We start from the raw sequence: 27,655 nt of genomic DNA on the forward strand, positions 1-27,655 counted from the left end.
TCTCCCTTAAACCAAACCAACATAAAACTGCAGAATCAGAGCAGGGCTGAATTCTCTCCAAGGTGCAGTTTGAACAGTTTCCCCAGGGAATGGGAACACTTGCACACCCCTCCAAAAGAATCAGCCCAAAAGAGATGGAGCTGTGTGACAAATCAGTGACATTCCCAATGCTTTCACATCTACCTAATACCTGGGAAAAGATGTTGTAGTGATACCTGGCTGTGCTCACAGATGCACACTGCCTAGAACTGTGGTCTTCCTAAACCCAGCATCCTCCTTCCATCTTCTCCTCAGGCTTGTGTCACACTAAAAAAGAATCTCAGTCTTGTTCTTCCTCTCTCTCTCACTTACTAATTATACTAAAATATCAACTAATTCTGATTATTAGCATTTTGAAGTGTATTTTCCTTCTTATTTATCCCAGTTTCTCCCTTCTTTCAATCATTTTTTTGAAGCTCTTCTCCTTCTGCCTCCCACTCACTGCTAGCTCTGTTTTACTGACCCATATTAATTTTACTGGTTGCTGCAACCCTGTAACCTGCTGTAAGATCTGGGGGTGTCTGTTTTAATTCCTTGGAGGAAAGGAGGACAGAGTCAAGCTTACTGTTTTCCTTTGACATTTTTTTCCAAACCTGTATCTCTCCCCCCTCAGCCTCCCTTTATCCTCTTATCTGAGAGCAAGGGAAGGATTTGCGTGTGTTGCCTGTGGGAAGATTTGCCTCCCTGCTGGTAGCAGCTCAGGCACAGCTGGCAGGGAGCTCCCACAGTGCCCTTGCACTGAAGTGCTCTAAGTTGTGATGGATTTTTACAAGGTGGATGTGACCACAGCGAAACCACACTTGCTTTGGTATTCTCTCTTTCTGCTCAAGGCAACAGTAAAAACAGGGCTTTCTGTGACAGCAGTGCAGCATACAGGAGCTTACCTTAAAACACCCAACGTTTCTACTGTGTGTGAAGGCAATGAGCTGCAGACTGGGAGAAAATCTCTGCAGCATCTGCTCACAGACAGTCACTGCAGGGACTTTTTGGGAAGAGCACTGCAATTTCTCTTGTCATCATCTCTACCCAGTGTACCAGGTGCCAAATTCCCAGCACAGCTCAGGATGTATCGGATGGCTGGGACCTTCACATTATTATCTGTATTTCCTATTTGAATCCAGGCTCAGGAAATGAGATGGGGCAGAGGGAAAGGGATTGTTTGTGTGTGTGTGACTTATGGAAGGCTGAGGGTAGAGCGAGTGAATGGCCAGAGGGGTGGGCTGGCACATGTCCCAATGAACAGCCTAGGCCCCACCAGTAACATGTCCCAGCCCCTGTGGCACCCCCTACAAACACAGTCAGTGCTGGACAAGACACCTGGGTTAGGATGCTGCCTTCATGGGACCAGATTCATGCCACATCACTCTTCAGAGAGCTTCCGGGCTTCTGAGCTTTTTCTGGCTGCCCTTGCCTTTAATCACAATTACGAACTGTCACTGCTCATTTCATCTTAATGATGCCTTCAGGTCTGAATATTCACGAGGGCCAAGGAAGCCCCAGACAGCGAGAAGATGTACAGCATCCTTGCTGGCACCTCCTGCACCAGCGAGTCAGGGACAGGATGGCAATGGCTCACCACCCTGGAAGGGCAGAAGAGGCTCTTGAGCTGATCCCCTGTGGAGCAGAGGATCTTGCCAAGTTGCTCATGAATCATATGCATGGCTTCAGCTGAGCTGAGCTGTAATGTTCAGAAGGACTGACAGAATGTATTTAAAAACTCTGTGAGATGCACACAGGCATGTCTAGATAAATGGTTTCCATTGTTAATTACCCACACTGTAATGCACTTTAATTCAGAGCATGGGTTTGTCCAGCCACAGCTTTCAGTTATTTCAGTTCACTGCTGCCCACAGACATTCTCTTATTATGATTCCCACTGCATTAAAAGCACTTCTAGTGCCTCACTATAAAGCAGAACTTTCAGATTTTAAACCATTTTAAAAACCTTTTTTTTTCAATTTGCCTACCAAATGGCTATCAATCTGGGCACAGTATCTCAAGCCTCATTTGATGTCTTATGTTGGTTTTCTGCTACTATGAGATCTAAGAGAATTTTTTTAAACAATAAGGGAGCTAATTTTTGAAAAATGCCTTTTTATTAAGGAAGAATGTTGTATGGCACTAATTCAAATGTCTTAGAGAAGTACCTACATCAGAAGTCACTTTCTTCTGAAAACTTCATAACCTCAAATAAAATATATTAAATTTGATGACTGAGTGGTCTACACAGACTAGATCAAAATGTGACTGATTGTACTCAGTACCATGTTTTTGATGATTTTACTTTAACTAATATCATGCTTACTGTTAGAAAATCCAACAGCTTTATAGTTTTCTCCTGGTCCTTTCTCAAACCTTTGTTTAAAAGCTTTTGCAAAAAAATCTTATAACTACTTTTTCCCCCCATCTGTATACCACTCAATTTGTCTTGAATATAAATATCTCCATGGATACTGCAAAAAAAACCCCAATTTCAAAAACTTCTGTATTTCATCTCCATTGCCACACTCTAGGCAATGAAAATGTAAGCATTTATAATGCTGAATGATTTAATGCAATTCTTCTAAGTGTCGCACACATGAATCAGCTCATTACCTCAGCCTAGCCAGCTATATGAGGTGTAGCCAAATGTAAATCTGCCTGCCTTCTTTCATTCCAAACCTCCAGAATTGATAGCAACGTATCCTGGAGCTCTGAGATGAAATTTCCAGATTATATTGTCATTTCAAATAAATGAAAGAGTTGTCTTTTTCAGAACACTGGGACAGTACTCAATAAACCCACAGCACCCAAGCTCTCCTGCAAAAGGCAGTGGAGCAATCTATGGAATAGAGGAGCTGTGCTGTGCCCCCAGGATATTGGGCTGTGATGAGTAGCTGCAGTAATTTTACAAACATGTCTGAAGGCCAAGTGACTATTATTGTGAGTTTACTTCAGACACTCCCTGAATGATTTGCCTGGAAGTTTGGAGAATAAACCCACTGGTAGGGATAGAATCTTATAGTGGTGGAACCAGACAGATGCTAAAAGAAATTAAAGATGGAACATATTTTGCTGGGTGAGCCACACTGCACCAAATGTAAACCAGTTAACAATGTGACAAAGTTACCAATGCTTTTATGAAAGAGTTTTACCTGTTTAATTATTTATCACTAATGTTACATTGCAGCATATTTATATAATATTTAAAAGAAGACCTAAGCTTGCTATTTATTCATGAGAAGATATCCTGCAGACTGAAAGAGTTCACTGGCACAGAATAAAGTTATTAACAAGTCAAAAGTGATTTTATCTTAGTCAACTCTTGCCTTGTTCCCAAGCAGTGCAGAGAAACTCCATTTTTTTTACTTCTAAACCTAAAACACTGCAGAGAATCTCAGGTGGCTCCCAAAGTCTAAATTGAAATTGTATCTAAATGTGCAATTGTAATCTAATTGCACTGTCCTCAAAATCTTCCAGGGCAGCTCCTTGACCCGTAAGGATTTCTCTCTTTACCAGGAAAAGCAGCCCAATAGCAGGGGCTGGAGTGATCCCCACAGCTGGGGAGAGCCAGGCATGGAGAGCTGAGGTGGTCACTTTGCTGAGAGGGGGAGCTTTGAGCAGGTCTGCAGGCTCACTAAGGGGCTCTGTGTAAACCTGTCACACCGTGCTGTGTCCCCACCCCCAATCTAAGGGCAATTTGTAGAGAAAGAAAATACAACATTCCTCCTAACCCTCCTGATACAATGGAGGATGATTCTCTTACTGGGACCACGGCTCCTTTAGCTGCTCTTGAGGCAGCTGCCGTGACAGAACAACCAGGTATGTCTGCCAAAGTTTAGAGAGCTTCAATGAAGCAGGAAGGCTGGATTTTTGGTTTTATTTTTTTGTGGGGTGGGAGGACTGCAGAAAGCAATTTCTTTTTTTCCCAAGAGGTGCAAATAAGCCAAGGAGAAGAAATGGTGAGAACTCTTCTATCGTAGTCATGACTATGTACAGCCTGTTGTTACCCAGCACTCTCTCCACACAACCAATAGCAAGGACAACCAGTCATTCCTTCAAACATTTACTATTAGTTAGCAGCTTAAGGCAGCCTTGCAAAGGGGAAGGACTGTCTCATGAAAGAGCTCACAGAACTGGCACATGGTGTGCTATTTCTCCAGGGGCTTTGCAGACAGCAGGGGTCCTGGGCAGTGGCTGGCAGAGCTGGTGCAGAGGGCAGTGAGCTGTGCAGCAGTGAAGCTGGGGACTCCCAGTACCTCAGAGTGTGAATAGAGCAATCCTGAACTCAGCAAAATAAACTGATACTGAGATATGCTCCATATAACAGCTGGATTTGGACAGCCAGGAAAGGAGGGATTTAGATTCAGATCCACAAAGCAAAATCAAATAAATGTATTCTTTTACATTAGGGACTGTATCATACAGATGGCTCACAGACAGCTCCCAGGAAAATGATCAAAGGACAAGGACAAAGGACATCACCATTTATTGATATTTGCAAAAAAACCCCATTTTGCCATTGGTCTCACACTCATAAATTCCATGGCAGTTGGATAAAAGATGCACACCACTCAGAAAGCCCCACAGAACCTGACACTTAAGGTTTAGATGGAGCAGTGCAGAGGTTCTCAGCTCCATGATTTTAACACTATCTATGCGATACACAGAAGCAACATCACTTCCCAAAACCAAACCTCATCTCTTCCCAGATGAGATTCACACCTGAGCTGTCTGAAAGACAACTTGCCTAGCAAATGTCTCCGACTGTCAGAAAGGAGTTGGGAGACCACACTAGTGTGACTCAGACTTGAGAACTTTGCAGTCACACCTCAGTTTGGATTCAGCATGGACTAAGTTGGTCTCACTTGCAAAAAGAATTTCCTTGCCTGGACACATACCTTGCAAGTGAGGCATGAGGAAGGTGTGATGTACCTGAACAGCAGGTAGATGTAGTTTTTATTTCTGTTACTGTGGTGGACATAGACATTGTGTTTAAGACATTCTGTCCCAAAGCATTCACAATCTGCAGGACTATGCAGAACAGCTGATGGAACTACATGAGGCCAACTGAGAACTTTGACAAGGCAGCAAACATTTGCTTATTGCTGATAACTGAAACTGTGAGTAAAGGGTGCTCTCAAAGATTGTAATTTGGAGTGTGTTACCACTTTGATTTAAGTACTATCTGAGGAGAAAACCTACTTTGGCTTATGAAAGGAAAAAAAATAAGAAACACCTTACTTTTAGTTAAAATGGAGTTCTGCAGTGCTCTGAATCCTACATCCCTTAAGCAAGGGCATGTGAATGTTAAACTGAGTATGTATCTCATGTGCCTACAGGAACTTCCTTGTGCAAGAAGTTTAATATGTGCAATATAGAAAAGGCAGGTGACCATTACTACTGACTCATTTGGTTTTTCCCTGGTCTCCAGCCAGCTATGGCCTGAGGAGTCTGGAGCAGACACAAAATGCAAATTTGCAATATAGGGTACAAGTGCAGTGCATCAGTTCAGATGCCAAAACTGGTGATACTGTTACAGCTTATAATTTTTGCATTTAAACAGCAGAGCTGAGACTGGTATAACAAATTCTCAGATGATCCCCAGGGAAATTAGTTAGCCCAATTCCCCAAGATTCTTTTTATAAAAAGTCACCCTCTGTGCCTATACACTATAAATAGTTATCTGTAACACCAGCAGGGAGTTTTTTTTTTTTAATACTTGTTTTTTGTTGACTGTGCTGTAATTTCTAGAACAGTTTATCCACAATGAAAGTAAAAACACAAGCTGCAATTTTATTAATACTTTCATTCATGAAAACAAACTATTTATGCATCACATGTGGCTCTAAGTAAAAATTAAGGTCTCAGTATCACATTCAGAACAACAGCTGAACAGTCAGAAAAGAGACAAAGTCATAAAAATGACTAATTCCAGAGTCTGAAGCAGAGTGCCATCTTAGGATAGCAAACACCACTGGGCTTTGTCCAGCATGTCTGTATCTCTCTTGCACTGGACACACTGCTCCAGGTGTGGCCTCCCCAGTGCTGAGCTGAGGCGAAGAATCTCCTCCCTTGACGTGCTGGCAGCACTATGCCTGATGCAGCCCAGGACACCGCTTCCTTTCTTTGCAGCAAGGGCACAGTGCTGGCTTGGTGTCCACCAGCATGCCCAGGTCCTTTTCTACCTATATCCTTTCCATCTGGGTGGCCCCCAACACGTCCTGCTGTGTGGGGACCAAGAACGCAGGACTCTCCATTTCTCCTTGCTGAGCTTGCTGAGGTCCACAGGCCTCCTGAGCCTGCTTCTCCAGCTTGTCAAGGCACAATTGTCTAGCCATTCAGTCACTTGTCCAAAGCTTGTGTCATCAGCAGACTTGCTGCAGGTACACTCTGCTTCATCCTCCAGGCTGCTAATAAAGAAGTCTAACAGGACTGGACCCAGTACAGACCCCCCAGAGCACATTGATAGTTACTGGCCTCCAATTAGACTCCGTGTCACTGACCAGAATGCTCAGACATTCAAGCTGTTCAGTTTTCAGTCAACTGCTCACCCAGCTTCTTACAGAACACTTTGTCTATGAAAAGCTATTGAGAATCATTATACAAGACTCTTAACCTTGTCTGAGATTACTTTTGTGTGTACCTTTGTGAAATGAAACCTTTAGTCACAAGATTGTTTAAAATGCACATTCACAATTTACCTATTCCCCATCCTCAACATTATGGAAGTTGAAACACAGTGTGTAAATTGAGCTTAGAAGGTTAAATAGTTTTGGCTTCTTTACGAGCTATTATTAACTTCATTATTTATAAGTCTCTTTGTTGTAATGTTCTTCAGCTGAAGGTTATTGAACTGTAACTTCCTATCACAGCATCTTTCATTAGGCTAGCTTTTCCCAACATGTTACGAAGCACACTGAAGAAGGAACTCTCTGATCTGCTTCTCCTGTTTTGCACTGTGCTGCTACAACTGACTGAGCTCAGGGGTCTCAGGCCTATAAATGGTTTTTGGAATCAGGACAGAATGTTTGATATTAATCTCAAAGTTCCACCTTTTCTTCTGTGATGTCTTCTTTGCTGTCTAACAAAAAAGAGATTTGTCTTCAGATAGCAATGGTTGACATTTCTGTTTTCACCAAGAAAAAAATTAAGAATTTAGTATGATGATCATCTGCTTTCAGCTGAATTTCTCTGAACGTCTTTTGGTTGTTTAGCTCTTATTGTGTGTTTAAAGCTTTTGTTGTAATGTATCCCCAACTAGTTTAAGACTTCAGTGATGTATTAGCTGCTTTTTTTGAGTCACTCGATGCCTGCCATTTGTTTAGAGAGGTGATAAGTCCACTTAAAGGTAGGATATGCCTAAAATGCCTTGAGGATACTCAGTGCCACTGGCTATTTTTATGTCTTGGAGGTGCCTTTTGTGGTGGTCTTGAAAGGGCCTGGTGCCTGGGAGCTCCTGCTATGATTTTGTCTCAGCAGATTTTGCCTTTAGAGGAGACTTTTTGCCATTAAATCTAAATCTTGCATTGAAATCTCCCATTCTGAAAATTTTGGAATAAAAAGTTTGTCATTCTCTTGTTACTTTACATGGGAGAACCTGACTGCCTTCACATGTTTGTTTTCTCCACCTACTTGAAGTGTCCCTTTCCTGAAATTTCCAGAAGGAGCTATTATACATAGTATAATATATATAATAATTATATTATTTATAAAAATATTATAAAATTATATAGTATAATATATATAATAATTATATTATTTATAAAAATATTATAAAATTATATAGTATAATATATATAATAATAATATATATTATTATTGGATTGTTGGATTTTATTTAATTTAATCAGTAAATAAAAGCTAAATGAGAAAAAAATTGACAAAATACATATAATCTACTTTGGTAAGTGAAAAGTAGTTCAGGATCTGATTCTGTTAACTCTGCTGACATTTGTGCAGCATCTGAAATACATGATAGTGCTTCCAAAAAAGAGTAACACTTGAGGTGAATCAAGGTGACCTTTAGTAAGAACAAGAATATACAGTACAGGGGGAGCATGAGCCCTCCCACTCTTGTTAAACCACCAGGGATTGCCACTGTCATCCAGAACACCTGGAGCAGCTAATAAAGTTAACAAAATGTATGATTGAGTCTTCTGCTCTATTTTAAAAGAGATAGGCAGGTACCTAAAATAATTTCTTCACCCACCTGCTAATTACTTCTAACTTTTAAGGTCCCACACTTACATCTTGTGTGAGGTCGCTTACACCCCTGCAGGACATCACTGGGTGTAACAGCTGGTCCATTCAGATGGTGTTAGAGGATCAGGGTATGGAAAATTGCTCCGCAGCATGGGTTTTTTCATGATTGGCTTCTCTGTCTTTCCCTGAAGCAATAACAGGATATAGATAGATGGCACAAAGAGCTTTTGTCTTCTGTAGTAATGCCAGCTCAAGGAAAAGACCATTCTTTGCTAGCCAGAGCACCTATGACAGCCCTGACATGGAACCAAAACAACAGCAATGCCAGCCAGAAAGCCTGGAAAATGTGCACACTGAGTATGGTGTGTCCTTGAAATAGTATTTACTATTTATTTGTTCCTTAGTCAGGAGGAATGCATATCCTTTTTCTGCTTGTTAAGAGACTGCAAAGCCAGACCAAAGAACTATCCCTGGGCACAAATTTTAATCTAGATAGTGGGGATACAGCTCAGGATGATTACCATGAATTTGAATTCACATAAGCTCTCTTGTCTCCACACCTGTTACTTGCAGAGTTGCCTTGGCTTGCTAAGGCACATAAGGAGTACATGCAGGGAGACTGCAGCCACAGCTCCAGACCCTACAGGTGATCCCAAGTGGGCAGATGCCTACTCCTTGCCTTGCCAGAAGTGATCCTTCACCAGTCCCCTGGACAAAAGATCCACCTTTGTCTCAAACAAAATAACCATTTCCAGTCTGTCCACAGACCTTCCCTGTGCAAAGCATAGAACAAAGATTATTTGCAGGACCTCTGTGCTTTTAGAATTTAAGAGCACAGAAGAACATTGGATAATTTATTCTGATCTTCTCTGTATTGCAGGAATTTCACCTTTGTAACTTGATCTGCAATTGATGTTTTTCTTTTGATTGAAGTAGAATCTGTTTAGCTGAGGGCTAAACAAAACTGAGCTTTTAACTGAAAATATCTAGAAGCACAAAATCCACTAATTCTCTTCCTAGTAATTCTCTTCCAGTAATGAATCACCTTGGTATTAAATACTGGCATATAGTTTCCCATATTAATTTATAAGGATTCAGCTTTTATCCATGCATCCTCCCCCTGTTTGATTTAAAGGTCTTTTAAAGATACAGTTCTTCTCCCCTCTTAAAAAACCCACTTATGTGCCTAATCCAATCCCCTTCCTTCCAATAATTTGTATCAACTGAAAGGTTTAAATTTCTTATTGTATGGCATTTTCCCCAGGTGTCTAAGATTTACAGGTTTTTAGCCCTCTCCCAATTTTTCAAAACACCATTAAAAATATGAATGTGAGAACCAACTGCAGTATTCTAGTGTCAGTCTCACCAATACTGCATACAGGCACAAAAAATCTTCCAGCTTCTTATTAATACTCCCCAGCTTAGATATTCAAGGATGGCATTAACCCTTCTGACTTTATGTTGCAGTAGGAATTTATGGTTGCTTGTACCCTAAATATTATTTATTATTTATTATTTATCCCTCATTTTGGGAACCAGAGTAGGCACGAGCATTCTTCTTTACACGAGCAAGCCTGCATTCATCTTTATTGCAAAATCTTGCATTAGACTATGAAAATGTGCTTCTTGTACTGGTTCCAGATTACTAAGACATCCAGGCTTCTCTCATATGCTTGCTCTATCCTCATTATTATCCTGCTCCACCCAAGAAACATCATCAGCCTGTTATCATGAGCCCCTATTTATGCTGAGAACAACAGTAAAAACATAAGGTTCCTAAACTCTCATGATTCTTAAAGGAATTGTTCAGCTCTCACTTAAACCTGAGAACAGTTAAACACTAAATATATCTCAGTTTTCAACAGTAAAATATCCCTTGTGCTTAGAATTCAGGATACTGGAGCCCTGATGGTTAATTACAGTAAAAGACATGTGTCTTGGAAATGATATTTCAAAAAACATTATTAGGACAAAATAGTGTTAAACTAGTACCCAGTACTGCCATCCTCAAATTTTGAATCAGAAAAATCCCTTAAAATAAAGATCTGATAATAAATCATATTATCAGTCAACATACCAAATGGTTTATCTTTTTTCCTGTCTGCTCCTGAATGAGTCTGATTCCAAAACAAACTACTCAGCTGAGATGTAACCTGAGCAGACCCACAAGCAAAGGGTGGCTTTAACTGTACACAGGGTGCTCAGTCAGATACAGGGGTCTCTCTGGGGCAGCTGGATCCATTTTCCATCAGCATGCATTTTACTGCCAAGGTGACAAAACAGTAAATGTCTCTGGTCTGGGGATGATCACTCTCTTTTCTGCTCGTGGCAGTGGGGCACAAGCCATCCAGCCCCTGGGTGACAGCACACGGGAGGAGCTGCTTCCAGGAGAGCTCAGCCTTCATCTCAGAGGCTGCACTTCATGGCATGAAGTACTGTCTTAGTACTTCACAACCACAGCTAATGACCACGGGGGCTGGGAAATAAGCCCAAATATTTAGTGTCAAGCTTGGACTTGGCTAAAACTAGAGAGGGCATGAATTCTTCAAAACGACCCCACCGCTAACTCCTCAGATTGCATTTCAGCATGCATGTGAAGAAAATGTGAATGTTCTCCTCTACCATTTTTCAGATGAGCTCTCACTGGCCTACATACAATTAATCCTAGAAAAGTGAACTGCTTGCACAGAGAAAGGACTAAACCCTTAGGAAATTTGATGAACTAAAGAATAAACAAAATATCTGTAAGACTTGACTTTCAAGGGCATGAATCATCCACAGCTTACGCTTGAGAATACTAAGCAGGTCTGAAAATTGGGACAATTGCTCTGTTTCTGCTGTTAAGTTGCTGCCTCAGCTTCCCTGGCCTTTACATTACCCTGTAGCATCAAAATACTTTAGATGTGGTTTTTACACTGGCGCACTGAGAGTTCATTCACATTGTTAAAGTACCTTTAGGGAAAATTGATCTGTTAGCTCTAAACCTAACCTCAAAACACTAAACCACAAGAAAAGCTGGTTTTTATCCCCAGAGTAGCTAGTTTGTCATCTGGTTAGATGTGTCAGGAAACAAATCTGGTGGGTAAGGCTATCTGCTGGTGTGAACTGCCTAAGCTGGGCTGGCAGGGCAGAGTTTGACCCAATCTTCCCTCAGTTTTGAGTGACATAATGCTTTCTGTGCTCTACCCAGCCAGCCTTCCACTTCATATATACTGAACACAATACCTGCATATCTGCTGGAGTGATTTCGCCTGTCACATTTCCTGAGGAGACAACAATGCAAAACACGCTCTACCTCAAGAAAAGCTGCACTTACCCGATCCTCTTCTTCTCTGACATCTGGCATGGTGCTGATGCAGAGGCTGACAGCAGTGATGGCAACAAAGGATATTGAAATACAAGCAAAGATCTTTCCTGGGATCCCTGAGTGGGGGTTCTCCACCATATCCCTGAGCTTTCTCATGCACAAACTCAGTCGGCTGCTGTCCTGGAAGGCACATTGCGTAGCTTCATTAAATACCATCTCCCTTTCAAACAGCCTGGCCTCAGCTGCCTCTTCCTCTTTCTGTCGCAATCTCTTTTTACAGCACCACTCCAGGTGGTCCTCTTCTATCCCCCAGTACACAAGCTCCTCCTGGAACGAAAGAGCACACATCTCCCTGAGAAGCCTCAGCTTCCCGGCTGTCAGGAATGTCATGATGGTTCTGAAGGCACTAGGATTACGGTCAAAAAAAAATTCATTGCAGCTAACATCATAATCATCGCAGATGTCCATGATCTCATCGTAATTGTTGCAAGATTTTAGCTTCCCAAGCCTGGTCAAGGGGCAGTTCTCCAAGGTGGTCCAGGGAATTTTATACTTAATACCACCGACGTTGATAATCACAAACCTGGACCGGTCATCCAAGCGGGCTAAGCAGCACAGGTCTTCTCCAGCATGCAGAAGTTTGGCCTTTTTGTAGAAGAATCCTTTCTTGGTTTGCACTTCACACAGGTTTTCCAAGTTGTTGAAGGAGCGGGAGCTGAACTCAGGGTCTGCATTCCCAGTGAGCAATGCCATTTCGTGATACATCTGTTGAGTCCATAGGGAGGTTGAGGCTACTCAAAAAAAAGCATCTGGAGCTTGACCAGAAAGTCTATCTGTAAAACAGAATTTTAAAATTACAAGAAAAGCAGGGCACTCTTAAATGGTAACAATCCTATCCTCTCTCTCCCAAGAAACTCTTCTCTATGGAATCCTTTTTCCCCCCATTATTTTAGGGCTATCTTTGTTTGACAGTCACTTGGGGAAAAAGCTTACACTACAATCAGGTCAGAAGCCATGCTGTTACTTTTAGAGGGTTTAGTTAGTGATTGAATGGAAATAAAACCAGTGAATTATCATTTTTATAAATTTCTAGAGGTTTAAGCTATATCCCAGACATCAATGCATATCAGAAGAGAAATCTAGTCATTTAGATAAATTGCAATTTACAGTTTAGCAACTTAATAAAAAAACTTAGTTGCAAATGATTTTTTGATTATTTTGGCCCATCTACATTATGTTCCTATTACAAAAAACCTATAGGGTGGGGATAAAATGGATACTTACAGTACAGTCAGAAATGTGATGGCAGAAATGTGGGTAATTGCCAACCTAAATTCACCAAGCCTAGGTAGCAATAGCAGTGAATATGTGGGAACTGAGGGCATGTTCTGAAACCAGAGCTTGCCTGGGAGCCTGGAACTGCTGGAAGCTCTGCTGTGGGCTTGGCTGCAGTTGTGGACAAGGTTCCAAGCTGCCTGTCAGCAGCTCTAAAACAGGAGATCACACTTCAGAGTGAAGCTGAGCTGGAAGTGACCCGGTTGCTCTTCTTCTGGATAGCACAGAACCCAACTGGTCACTTTTAGAAGGAATTACATATAATTCCAGGATTTAATTTGTGCCTCCTGCTTATCCCTCCTTTAGCACACCACAATCCACATTGCTTCCTTACTTTCTGTAAAGCTCATCGCATGCATTCTTCAAAGGTGCCTCTCTAAAGGAATACCAAGATGTCTTGAAATGCTACCATGTAATTGAACTTTTGAGTCACCCAAAACTTCCTGAATTGCTCAAATATGAAGTAGGAAACTAGGAGTCAGTGTAGGATGACTGGGTCTCCACACAAAGGCCTTGGCTGAGAATGGATGCAGTGATGGGGAACAATTTAAAGCAGAGGATGGAGAAACTGAGAAAGAGCTGACTAGTAAAGGATAAACTGACATTTTTGGTGACAGAATGGTAATCATGAGGCAGAGACTCCATAATTTATAAGCAGCATTCTCTAATTCCCTCTGAATCTCATGCCTCAACCAGGAGAGAACAACAAACAAATGGGTGCTAGAAAAAACTGGAGAGCATACACATTCAAAGACATTCCCAGAGGAGCAACTTCCTTTAGCTTTAATTGGCTCACCAGCTCCTAGACTTTAGACTTAGTCAAAACTATCTCTGACAGAGACTGGTGAGTACTTTTAGTCACAGCCCTGAATCACCCTCTAAACATTCTTGCCAACCACTCTCAAACAGCCACACTGCAGTAACAGTGGTACTTTGGCTTCACATTTCTGTGAGGATCCAGTCCATGAATTTCAGACCAACACTTACACCAGATATTTGTAAAAAGCCAGAGAATGGTTGCTTCATGTGCAAAAAGCTACAGTCACCTAAAGGTACTTTTCAGCACCGTGAAAATTTTGGAAGAGCTAGTGATCCCAAAATCTCTCCAATTTCACTTCAGGGAAGAGAAAGAATTGTTTAAGCATCCATTTCTACAGGGCAACATAAGCAACAGAGAAATGCTCCTTCATCTGGCTAAGGGCCAGTAAAGGGCAACACGCACTCTGAGGAATGGGTGCTTTTACAGCACAGGCTTGAGTGCAGCTGGGATTGCAAATACCATTACTGTCACAGCGAGAGCGCACTGTCAGCACGGCATATGCTTTAAGGATTTGGTCTCTTGTTGCTTTCTCTTGGTAAGATAAAATATTCACTGTCACTACTGAGGGCTCTGCACTTTTGTTTTCATGCCTCACTTGTTCCACAAGTCAACATACTAAGAGGAGTTTACATTGTTTTGACATCAAGGCCAGGATTTGTTTTTTTCCTCTCCCCCGTGTAGCAGGTTGCTCCAAAAGGGGCCAGATACATTTCACAGAAATGCTTTGAATCTAATCTTACACACACTTCTTCCTTCTTCTAAGCAGCAGCTAACACAATGTGAAAATCTGTAAGCATGTTGCTTGCTACAAAATCTATTAATTACAGAGGGTTCATCTTTTATTTTGTGGATATAAAGCGATGTTGCTTAAATCTAAAACTTAAGAACACAGCTTATTTTATTTTATTTTATTTTATTTTATTTTATTTTATTTTATTTTATTTTATTTTATTTTATTTTATTTTATTTTATTTTATTTTATTTTATCATCAGTGGATAAACAGAAAGTGAGAGAGAAGTGGTTACAAATTAAAGTTGCCTGTGATTTGACAGGTTGATTCTGGACAGTGCAGATAGTACCAGATGATGGACTTCAGTCACTAAAATGAATTTTCTCACATCACAGTTCAACATCCCAGAATCCATAATAGTTGGCAGCATTTGTTTTGGAAATCTCCTATTTAATCTCAGATTAAAAGATAAGCATGTGAAGACAGTTGTATTTCTTATTCTCTTTGGCACTTCTACCTTGTGAGCTGACTGCCCAAGACCAGGCTCAGATGTCAGTGGAACAGCTTGTGGTGCCATTTTAACTGTCCTATAGAAAACCAAAATACTGTGGGCTCCCAATTTGGCATCTATCCTGAGAAGCAAAACAAGCCTGGAAGGTCTGCTTCTGATCTTATGTGCATGGAATGTATCATCACTTTCACTAAATATTAAAGGGTGTTTCAAAATTATGTAGGTCTTAAAATACTCTCTGCGTGCCAGGGTTATCTAATGTATGCACATGCCTGCAGTAAAGCATCCCATTGAAGATTAACATTAAAAGCCAATACTTCCAGAAATGATACTACATTATCATCCAGTTGGCATTTCTACTATTTAATCTAACACATGGGAGCAGGAAAGACTATTAAAACAGTCTGGAATAAGCTGCCCATCACAGGGATGAAGGACAGAATTTGACTCTATATTTGTTGTTCATAATTTTGAAGTGCTGTAGGAGAAATGCTGTATGAATATTTCAGTTTGAGGATCATATGCAGGGTGGGTCATACATTGTGTGGATTCTTGTTTTTTTAACTATAGTCAAACAATTTTTATTCACTAAGAAGTACTTTCTTTGGCCATCTGTGTATGCACATGTATATGTCTATACACACACACACACAAGTTCAGCCACGTTTTGTCAGCAGCAGACAGCTGAGACCTTCACAAGTATTTCTAAGATTTTAAAGACTTGATAAACGTCAGAAGCACACACCTGCCTCTTATTCCTCTTTTTCTTGAATTATTTCCTCAGTGGAGAGAGGGCTATTTCCCTGCTTGCTGCCTTTTCACTTTGCCTACTTCCAGAGCTGCTCCGTACACAAACATTCCTCATTATCCCATTCTATCAGTATGGCAGCAGCTAAGTCATGTGTGATTCTGCATGTGGCTTCCCTGGTCTCAAGTTGCCCTGGATAAGAACGAAAAATGGGGCAAAATCATCCCTACCAAGAGGCCTGGCAAGGAGAGCTTGGCAGCAGTGATGGAAGGGAGGTAGTGGTGGAGCAATGACTGCAGGATGCCATGGCAGGAGAGACCTCGTGAGGAAGGGAGGCCACATGAAGTGTGTGCACATAAATGAGGGTACGGGAAAGTGTCATGGGCAGAGCACTCACACCTCTTCTGAGAAACCAGCCTGACCAGGCGGCTCTGAAGGGCCTGTACACTAAAGCAGGGCCAGGGGGGAAAACAGGGAGAATTCAGAGGTCTTTGTGCACAGAAGAAGGCTGAAAGAGAATGCTGAGAGGTGGGGGAGGCTCTATCCTTGGGAATATTCAAAACCCATCTGGCCACAGTCCCAAGTAACCTGTTCTAGCTGATGCCACTTTGAGCAGTGGCAGATAAATCAGATGAACTCTGGGGGTCCCTTTCTACTCGAACTGCTCTGTGATTTTGGGAACAGTCTCCTTTTAACTGCTGCTGTAAATTGCAAAGTATTGAAAGTTTACATTCGTGCTACAGTAGCAAGAGGAAGCATGAGATTTTTTAGTAATTAATGTTTTAAGATTTCCTTTGTGAAATGAAACACATTTGACAGAGAACAGGTAATTGTGTCATAATTTAAAGCCACAAACATGAAACATATATTAGGGTGACCACAAGACTTTTCTCTCAGTTCCAATGAGAGTTGAGTCAGTGAATCAGTTCTGCAGTGCTCAGCCATTTCTAGTCAGGGATGTGCTGAAACCTGGCATTGCTGCCTGGGACCAAAGCAGTTCCCACTCCTTACTGTGATGTGATTTATAAATCACAGCACACACAATCACTTTAATACTAAATCTTACACATACAATTGACCATACATTTGGTGATATTACACCTAAGAGTATGGATGAAGAGGCTTAGGGGATCCAGGTTACTTTTATGCTTATTGTAAAGCAGTAGAACTTGGAATCCACATAATGAGTCCTTGCCAGTCACTGTGGAAAGATGGAGAGGAGAGCACCTGCCCCTGAGGCTTACAAAATGCAAAACCGATGGGGTGTGAGAAATACACACATTTAAAAACAAAACAAAACAACCCCCAACAAAACAAAACTGAAAAGGGGACTGGGAGGATACAGTAAAACAGATGCAGCTTAGCCTAGAAGGCAGACTCTGTGGGATTTGGGGAATTAGCTTCTGAGTTTGTCCACACTGAACGGGATTATGCCTCCCTGTGTACTCATTATCACAGAATCGTTGAATCATTTATGTTGGAAAAGACCCTTAAGGGATCTCTGAGTCCAACTATTACCCTGACACTGCCAAGTCCGCCACTAAACCACGTCCCAGAGTGCCACATCTATGGTCTTTTAAATACCTCCAGGAATGGTGACTCACACACTTCCCTGGGCAGCCTGTTCCAATGCCTGCCCACCTTATCATTAGGAAGAAATGCCTCCTAATATCCAATCTAAACCTCCCCTGGCACAGCTTGAGGCCATTGCCTCCTGTCCAATCTCTTGGTATTTGGGAGAAGAGATTGAACCACACCTTGCTTCTTTCAGGGGAACTGCAACTTGAATACAATCAAATTTTACATATTTCTGTATTTATTAACAGTAAACTTTAATATCCCTAACCTCCTAAGCCCCTGCTTAGGGAGGGCAATAGCTCAAGAAGTTGAAAAGGTACCAGAATTTTCAACAGCCCTTCATTTTGTCTGCTTCCTCATCAGAGTAACAGGAACACACCTACACCTTACACACCTAGCTGAGATGTCCCCATCAATGAGAAAGAAGGGTTCTTGTCTAGGAATGGAGATCAATAGCCAAGATAGTCTCCTCCAGAGTGTTTTGGGGGCCTTGAGGAGGATGCTGCATTAGTCAGTCCAAGAAGCCCAGGAGAATCCTGCTGTAATGAAGGCTGCAAAATTCAGCATGTGAAGCTGGACACTGTTGCATTAACATGGAGTAACATTATGCAATAACATGCAATAATATGCAATAACATACAAGGAGTGTACATTTTCCTTAATATTTTCATTAATTCAGTGGAGGAAAAAAGTAATAATTTTCTTCTCTGAACATCCCTCATCACATTTAAGCTGCACTACACAATTAGCTGAAACAATTCAATTTGTTAAATGAAAAAATTAACTTGACTCAACATTAATTATTCTGACATGCGCCCATAGCTGTTTGTCTCCATTAGACAGATTATGAGTTATCTTGTGTCACTGCACTTCCCAGAGTTCTATAATGAAAGTATGAACATTGTGACATCTTTAAGAAATCAGGGATCTGGGTCAACTACCTATGTGAAGGTATGGAGTTTTCACCCATATCTTCATAGCTAAACCCAATCTTACTCTGGACTTCCACAAGCTTTCGGTGCCCATTTGTCTTTGTACCCTAAATAGCATCAAACTATTATTTCTAGGAAGCTATTTGCACACTTCAGTTGCATAGCAGACAAAAGACAGATATGCTAGGTAAAATACAGACAGAGCAAGCACTGCTTATTTTTGCATTCTACCCAGAATTACAGAATTCTGTTCAGGCTAGCAAGCTTCAAGATTTCACAAAGGTCCTAAAACATGTTTTTCACTTAAACAGAACTATAAATAAAAAAACAAGCAGAGACTGCAAGGATTAGGCAGAAAAGCTTTTCCCCACAGAATTATTACTACTTACAATAAAACAGAGCATTGTGTTCAAACCATGCTGTATTTGTTTAGGTGAATTAACCCTCAGCTGGTTAGCAAAAAAACAGGTCCGTAAAATGTGCTTTTATCCTTAGTTCATATTTCCTGAACAACTAAACAGACTCCAAATATGCGCCAAGTGGATGATGTGCTAAAGGGAAGGGACCTCAGAGCAGAGCTGTACCTCCCAGATTCTGGGAAGATTAGATTGGATGTGGAGATTTGCTTGATCCAGTTCCTGTTAACTGCAACCTTGGATTAAGTGTCAAGAGCCTGAAATTAAAATATGTTCTGTCTGCACTTGCTTGGACAGAGATTGAGCCCTGTGAACACGGCACCTTTGACCCTTACTGGCAGCCACTAGATGGTGAAGTTTTTACTCTTCCATGAATCACACACAAGTTTATTTTAAGAGCCTTACTGATTAATCCTGTTAGTATCTCATTTAATCAGCTAGTCAGCCAAGGTACTATGAGTTAGTTGCCAATCTGAAACGTTTCTTTCCCTGTTCCTAGATTGTTGTATTTCAGAATAAAAAAAAACCATCAAAATCCAGTTTTTAAAGCATCTGCTCCAGTCATGATTACATACCCACAGCTGGTCTAAGATACAATATGAATGGTACTTTCAAATGCAAAAGTGACAGACTGTGTAGTGTTTTAAAACAGCATTGTTTACCCCTCTCACCCAGGAAATTAAACAGATTGTCTCATTTCTGTTGCCAAAATTTGGGAAGCACAAAAATCCAAACAAATTTTGGTGTCTGTGAAAATCATAGAATTATCAGTTAAGCGTTCCAGTTGGTTTGCAGATCACTGCTGAGGTAAAAAGCAGTTTTTAACACAAGCTCTGCTCTTAACACTGATCTTTTCTTTCTGATCCATCCTTCTGGTTTTTGCAATTCTATACTTAGCAGCTTCCCACCCACATGATTAATAGGCTTGATTTTGTACAGAATATACCAACTAGATTTCTGACTAGAAATAAGAAGGTTTGACTGTGTGATGCCACTCTTGGCACAGTTTAGCATTCAGAAGTTCATAAAGATTTGCTGGGGCATTTTTCCTAATAACTATACCTGTCTTTGGGTCTCTTTCATGGCCATTCACAGGTTTGTATGAATGGTTGTTAGATACATATGACTGAATGTGAAAGAATGAGAGGCAACAGCCTCAAATTGTGCCAGGAGAAGTTTAGACTGGATATTTGGAATAATTTCTTCACTGGAAGGCTTATCAAGCATTGGAACAGGCTGCTGAGGGAAGTGGTTGAGTCGACACCCCTGGAGATCTTGCAGACATGGCACCTAGGGACATGGTTTAGTGGTGAACTTGGAGGTGCTGGGTTAATGGCTGAACTCGGTGATCCTGAGGGTCTTCTCCAACCTAAATGATTACATGAATAAATGCTCTCATTAACTGCTCACAGATTTCAGATTCAGACCTAGCCTTTTTAATTTCCACATGAAATCCTTTGCAGGAAAGGTAAATTGTATACAGATGCATCTTGCTTCTCTTGTTAGCTTGAATTAGTGAACACTGGATTTTATGTGTTTTCACGTTTGTTTTGCAGATGATGTTCTTGTTCTCATGTGTGTTTCATAAATCAATTGTGCACTGACCTCAAAAATATTCCCATCTCTACTTAAACACTATTCTGCCTCTGAATTTAACATGATAGTAGTTAATTATTAACATCATTGCATAGAAGACTTTTTAAATTTAGACTCATTAAGATTGTAAATTTTAATCCACGGATTGGAGTTAACAGGAACTGGATCAAACAAAGGTCCACATGCAATAGAATAGGCTCTCTCTCAGAGACACACTGGTTAAAGGATAGCTCCTGGCCTAAAGTCTGTTCACGTTAGCTCATCACTCTCTTTGTGCACATCTGGTGTCCCCACAGCTTGTTCTGCCTTGTGTGTCCCAATATCCCTACCCACACTCACAGTGACACACATCTTTTGAATGAGATTAATATGGCTGTGGTTCCAGAGCCCTTGGATAAGGTGACTTCTAAAAGAGGGAGGTCCTAGACTCTGTGGCATAATGCCCACAGTGAGCACTGTGAATACTGACACAGTGCTAACAATTGCTGCTTGGTGCAGCAAGAATTACCTGCCCTCCCTGCTGTGGACAGAATTCAGGAATCCTGTCCTCCAGATGTGTTTTCAAATGAGAAGGTTCCAGATCTTGCTCTGTACACAACTTGCATCTCCACAAGGAACGACAGCCACTGCCTGGAGTGGGAAGTTCACAAAGCCCTTCACCTCTATTCTGTGCAGTCTGCACCCAGGAATATCTACATATTGCAGCTTTCAGTTGTGGTGAACTGGAAATACTGCAGCAGCTTGAAGTAAATTAAAAAATAAAAATTTGTGCTCAAATAAATAGGAAAACTAATACTATTACTAACAAAGAACTCCATGTGTATTTATATAAATTAAACACAAAATTCTGTTTCAAAATGTCAATTTCATTACATCTTCAGTCCTGGATTCCTCCTAGACAAATGTGGTAGCAACATCAACTTTCCTGACAAAAGCTGACAGGACAAGGCACAGCACCTGTGTAGAAGCACTGATTCTTTTGGTTCCTGGAAAGGCGGGACACAGTTTATGTTTTTTCCCTCTCAAACAGGTAGAAAGAGGTCTTTTGCAGTTTGGCTTTACAGATGTATTTCCACATTCTTACCCTGCTATTGAAGAGGATGAAAATGACCTGTAATAATCTAAGGCATCTCTAATTTCTCTCACCTGCAACCCATTTTCCCGTCCACTGAATTGCCACTGCTGTACTCAGTAGAGAAACACTTAAATTCACTAAACACATTCACTCACTCACTTAAAGGATCATCTGATAATGTTATCAGTTTTAATGTTTCATAAAGAGCCAAAATGATTAGAAAACTTTGCACTTTCTCTAATGCAATTATTTCAGTCAGCTCACAGACTGAGGATGTTAGCATTAGGACCTTGTTATCTATGAAATTTCAGTGGACTTGAAATCTACTCAATGTAGCGGGAATGAATGGATTCCACTGTGAAGATGATGGCTTTAAAATCAGGTAAGATATGACTGATCCAGTTATGTGCAGTATCTTCAGCAATCATAGTGAATCTTTCCTAAATCAGCTCTCCTTTCAGAAACACTGGAACAGATACAAGAGGAAGGCTGACAGGTTAATTATTCATGTATGCAATAGATGAAAACATTTCACTGATATCTTGCTGGAGAACCCTGGTAAATCAATGTCATACAGACACACTCTGATGTAACATTTCCAGAGAACTGCTATAGTGACAGATGTGTGAGAAGCTCCATTCTAAGACCAGCTGCCCAATCTGGAGGTTTTTGACCCAATAGGTTTGTATGAACCACTGAATAGGGTGAGCTCTCAGGGCAGTGAAAGCAGGCAGTAACATCAACACTATGACAACAATCCAGACCTTTAAAGGATGCTCAGAGTGGCTATTTATTCATTAATTTTTTATGCAATTGGGCTAGCAAATGAACAATTCCTGTTCTCCCTGAGAAAGCTCTCCTCTGTTCAGAATTCCTTCAGTGTCTGCCAGATTGCTCACCACCATTCCACTTGCAATACCAGCAAATACACAGAAACATTGGGATAAAATACCACTAAAGAATTCATTTTACAGCATTGCCACTACTGATACGATTTTGTTTCTGAGCAGTTATTTTCATGCAGCAAAAGGACATGTTGTTACTCATAAGGCATATATTATTCTGCAAGTGAGACAAACAATAAATCACTGCCAGATCCCAGTATCTCTGCCACACTCCAAAGCTGCTGGTTTCTTCCCCTGTGTTGCCATGCTTTAAATCTTACTACGGTCAGAGAGATGATGAGGGATTTCCAGTTACTTCAGTTCACTGCCAGCTGGCCTTGCCCTTCCATGAGGAAGGCTCCATGAGCTGAACAGTCTGTGGTGCTCACATTAAAAACTCAGGAGGTCATTATCCCACAGGCCTTGCTCAGGAGGTGTTTAGGACTTCAGGCCCCATTCATGGTTGCCTCATTGGTTTTAACTTCCCCCTGTAGGTTCCCCCTGCAGCACTTTGTGAGAGGGGCTGCTATGGAGACACAGAAACAGGCTTTGCATCAATAAAAGCAGTATGACTAGGCAGATCAATTTACCCCAAATTTGGATTATGCCAGAGATCTGTGTGTGCTGTGGTGGCTTTGCTCAGAACTAGGCCTACACAGGGCAATGGGCTCTGGCAATCCCATTGCCAAAGGAAAGCAGGAAGGAGACCAAGATGGTGAACTGGGCCAGCAGAGTTAAGGAAGTTACTTCTTAATTCCACCTTTATCTGACTGGCTAGTTCATTGTGCAGCTAAGAGGATAACTATGACTATTTCACTTTGAGCAATGGAAAGCTGCTCTCACTTCCTTGTGTTGCCAGAAGATCTGATGGGGTCTCAAAGAAGCTGGAGACTGGCAAGTGTAGGAATAATTTTGCACCTCTTTTTCTTTCCAGCTATGCTCCCTGACTGCCAAAGGAGGCTCCCTGGAAGGTGCTCTGCAGATGAATAAGCTGGTCTCACTCATCAGGTTGTGTTTGCTAGGGCACTGCAGTACTGGGGAAAAAAGATGGATGTTGTTCAGCTAAATGTTCAGCTAAATGAGAAAAATCACAGAATGGAGTAGTTTCACAGGTACTAACAAAAAAGCTGGGCTCCAGCTCTATTCCAAGCCTGTACTTTGGTAAATATAAGGTTTATCTACTACACTGAAGAATCTGGAGCATGGTCTCTACAAAAACTCTTTTGTCTCCCTCCACAGCAACAGCAGTGAATAGAAGTGATTATCAGGCACAAGGCTTATGTGATCAGCATCTCTCTATACCTGTATCATGAAATACAGCAGAACACCCCACATATATCTACCTCAATTTTACTTATCCTAGGGCATTTGTTCCAAACAAAACTTCATTATTCTATTATTGGGGTTTTTTTGCTAACAGCCAACTTTTACTGTTATCAAAAAAGACACACTGAAGAAATAAGCAACAAAATAACTTTCATTCTCCTCTTGAAATTTTTTTATTAAAAGACAACTCATAAAATATGAATACTGAAGTTGCCTGCTCATCAAGTAAAAAGTAAGCACAGATATCAGCATCTAAAAATCTGAATAAAGATTGGCAAATAAGTAGCTAACAGCTACTTAATGAAGATGCTCAAAAGGAATGCATGTAATCTGATTTGTACTGCATAATTGTTTTTGTATTATTTATTTTACACTTTAAATGACCTTATTTTATTTAATGCATTCAGTCTCAGTAGCTTACTGATACAGAATCATTTAAACTCTGATTAAGCAGCTGCTCTCCAGTTCAATCAGTCCCCTTCTCAACAGCAAAGTTTTATTTGGCTAGTGAATACTTCTATATGCTGCCAGGAACCTGAGACCCCATTTGGTCTCAGAAACCTTGTCCTGAAGTGTATCATCATACTCTACAAAGCCTAGCTTTAACTGAATCAACAGGAATTAAATGGGCTATGGACTTGGGTTCTAGAGAGGTCAATCCTCAGGCTTCTGAGGAGCTGGAGTGGAAGGTGCCCCTGGGAAGGCTTGCTGGACAGAACTGGAAAGATCCTACCAGTGCTACACAGTAAACCCCATTCATAAGATGAATTTCTGTGTCTCTGTCATCATTATAGACATGTTTTTGTGGCTGTAAAGGATAGCTTCATGATCTGGAAAGGAAACAAAGTGTGAAATAAATATGAGACATGAGCTAACACAGATGGGTTTACAGAAAAAGAGTGGGAGAGAGAAAGCACTTACCTAAACCTCTAGTGGTCAGCTAAGAAATGTAAATGGCACTGTTTTGAGATAAAATATGATCATAAACTAAAATCACTTGATGGTTTTGTGTTTACAACTGTTAAATAAAAAAGAAACCTGTAATTTACAGTGTGAAGGAAGAGGAGAAGGATGAAAGGATAGAGATCAATATGGTATAAAGGAGATACTTCATTATTTTAGAACCTAATTCAAGCATATGTTGAACCTCTGCACTTCTCATGTGAGTTAGCAAGTGCCAAGCAGCTTGTAAGAAGCTCTATCTCTGTCTCAGAATCAGGATCACAGTCTGCTATATCACCAAAGAAAACCATTACTAAGTAAATGCATAACAGGTACTAAGCCCATGCTTAAACATATACAAACACATCCATAGAAAATGTTGTATTTCCCCCATATATATGCATATCTACACAGATATCCATACATTCCCCTCAACAAGCAGGGAAATGACAGACATGAGATCTGTGACACTAAATGCATGTGGGTCTCCAAAACCAGCCCTCAAGACCACAAGGTCAGGAAGCACCAAGAAGGCTCAAAGCAGTCATCAGCTCCCACTGGCTTCCAGCAGAAACAAGCAGCTTTAATCTGGTGCCTGCACAGAGGCACCCAGTGCACTCTGAGACACCTTGGGATATCTGAGGATAGCAGATGTGGCACAACAGCAACAGCTGGATGCCAAGAATGATGTGCTAGTAAAAAGCCATCTTTGGGCAACCAAAAGTATCCTAGGTAAACAGGTCCTTTGAGAATCTTTGCCTTTGGGGGTTTATTTTTAATCTCTTGGCAGAGACAAGAGATCCTCCATATTCATAGCTTTTTAAAGTATGGCACTCTTACATCAAAAGTCAGTGCTGCGGATCAACTGATCTCTTCCTGCAGGTGAGATACTGAAACAGCAGAAGTGCTGTTAAAAAAAAAAATAGTGAATTTCTACCATGCTTTGGTGCACGTAAACCTGAAAATGTCTGTAATTAAAGTTAAACACTGTCCTGGAAGAAGTTTCCATAGGATTCACATTAGGCAGCTATATTTATTACTAAATGTTTCCCGTTTTACCCAAGCTGAACATATTCAGCAATTTGCATTACAGAGCATAATAATATATATAAAATAAAAATAACTCCCTAATTCTCAAGTTAAATGTGGCCACTGCAGATGCTGGTTTTGCATGTACCCAGCCTGTGCATGTGAATTTCCAGCGTCTGTAGCTTGATCAGGTGTCTGTTCATACAAAGGTACCTGTGATGGGGAGCAGCTGGAAATAGGTCTGTGCATGGTTATAATGTGTGTACGAACCTGTGTACAGATTAAAAAACAGAGCACGTTATTCCTTATTTTTGGAGAGGAGATACCTTGGTCACACAATGTCATTATGGAAAACATGATGGTCCTTGCCCTTCCAAAGCACATACACACACCCAAGAGCCAAATGGAAAAAGAGAAGCCAGTGAAAGGGTTAATGTCACTTGGTGTTACCTCTTCTGCTGCTGGATAAATGCTGTTTTCTAAAAATAGCAAATAGTCTTCCTGATCCTGGACTGGTAAAGCAGAAGGATTTTAAACTAAAATGCATCCTCTGTGAACCACAGTAAAAAAGCTCCTGTTTCCTCCAAACCCTAGAATTTCTACTACTCATCATATTTATACAAAACCAAAGCCCAGCTATTAAAAATAAATTAAACCTAACCATCTAAATATCTTTTTCATGAAATCTCATGCTTTTTGGCCTCCTGCCTCTGTTTTATGCATAGACTGCACTCCCACTGACTTGACTAAACTGGGAATTTGTTACAGTGACAGAAAAATCAGGACCACTAAATTCACCAGTCCATGAGAGTAAAGAGAGCTACTTTTCATAATGTATGTACAGTCACTATGTGAGCACTCACTGTGCTGGAATGCCTGGGTATTGTGTGTTTGTCAGACTGTCATCAAGATTTATGAATACACAGCTATGAACTGCAGATGAAGTCTTGCAGTACAGGCAGGCTACACACACCTAAATTAAGAAGGTATTTTAATTTTCCATACAGAAGGATGCAGAATGTCTTTTTGCATGTAAACCTGTTAAGATTTTCAGACTCCAGTGATTTTGCACACAGAGAACCAGTGGTTCCTCAGATTCAGCAATACCTGCTGGATTCTGCGTGGTTCCACCAAAAGAGAGAAGAGAAAGCAATATGGAAACCACTATGAAGGAGCCTTCTTGAGCACTGAGTCTCAGATTATAGGGGCAAGATGGGGACAAGGTGAGAGAATAGACAACATGTAGCCTCATTTCCACCTTGTTTCCACACTCCTTAACATCTTCATTTCCAGCCCAGAAAGACAGGAGCAATGAAGACTCCACAACCTCAGTCAAACCATCCCAGACAGTGGGGAGAAATTTTATACAAGTTACATATTCTTTCCAAATTCTCCTGAAAGTGCCATTATTGTTGCTGAGCACCTCCCTTACAGACACCTGCTCTTATGTCCATGCCACTTTTTAATGAGTGATCCCCTCAATCAAATCTTGATCTCAATTTTTTTTCTAAAGCATGAATAAAACACCTTTACCCATTAGCCTAGTTTCTTCTGCTTTACTAATACTGAAAAGGTGAAGGAGTCACTTGTGGGATCTTTTCTTACTTCCCACAATCTGGCAGATCTCTTCTCCTTTTGAGCAGTTTCTTTGCTCTCTCTCTCCAAGTTATTCTTTGCTAGAGGAACATACTTTTAGGAGTACAGGAGGCTATTAAGGACCCTTTCACCTCAAATAAATGTCTTGCAGTATCAACCCATTGTGCATCAGTTCCAGCTCCTCATTACCAGGTCCATTTTTCCTTCTGCAGACACCTGCATAATTACATTATGTGAAGTAGCTTATATAAATCAGCAGTCATTGTCGTATGTTCTAAAGAATTGACCTGCAATTGTTATCTACTGCAAAACTCCGTCTCAATTTTAGCCATCAAATCTAAGCCATAAAGTCATAAATTGACTGAATACGGATTACTGAAGCTGCATTTGGAAACAATAACTTGCAATTTATTTACTGAAGGTCCTACTTTCAAAGCCATTGTTATCTCATCCCCACAGGCCTTTAAATTGATTTTTGAAACAACATTTTAATTACCTTCCTACCTGGTAAGCTTTCTTTGGTGCTTGGTTCAGAAGCTGAGATTGACCCTGAGTTTTCCTGTCTGGGTCTGGCACTGGTGTCACCTGCTCTCCATTCTCTGCTGC

General features: G+C 40.8%; 1 protein-coding gene across 2 annotated transcripts in view; it reads right to left on the bottom strand.

The window, feature by feature from the left end:
- Positions 1-27,655, bottom strand: part of KCNG2 (potassium voltage-gated channel modifier subfamily G member 2) — a 53,450-nt gene that overhangs the window by 11,285 nt on the left and 14,510 nt on the right. For both annotated transcript variants that reach the window (XM_015618132.3, XM_015618131.3), the window contains exon 2: positions 11,540-12,363. In XM_015618132.3, coding sequence (XP_015473618.1) covers positions 11,540-12,295 — 756 coding nt within the window. In that variant the 5' untranslated portion in view covers positions 12,296-12,363. The remainder of the gene's footprint in view (positions 1-11,539; positions 12,364-27,655) is intronic.

This window comes from Parus major, chromosome 2, assembly GCF_001522545.3.
Source record: "Parus major isolate Abel chromosome 2, Parus_major1.1, whole genome shotgun sequence".
NCBI classification, from domain to species: Eukaryota; Metazoa; Chordata; class Aves; order Passeriformes; family Paridae; genus Parus; species Parus major.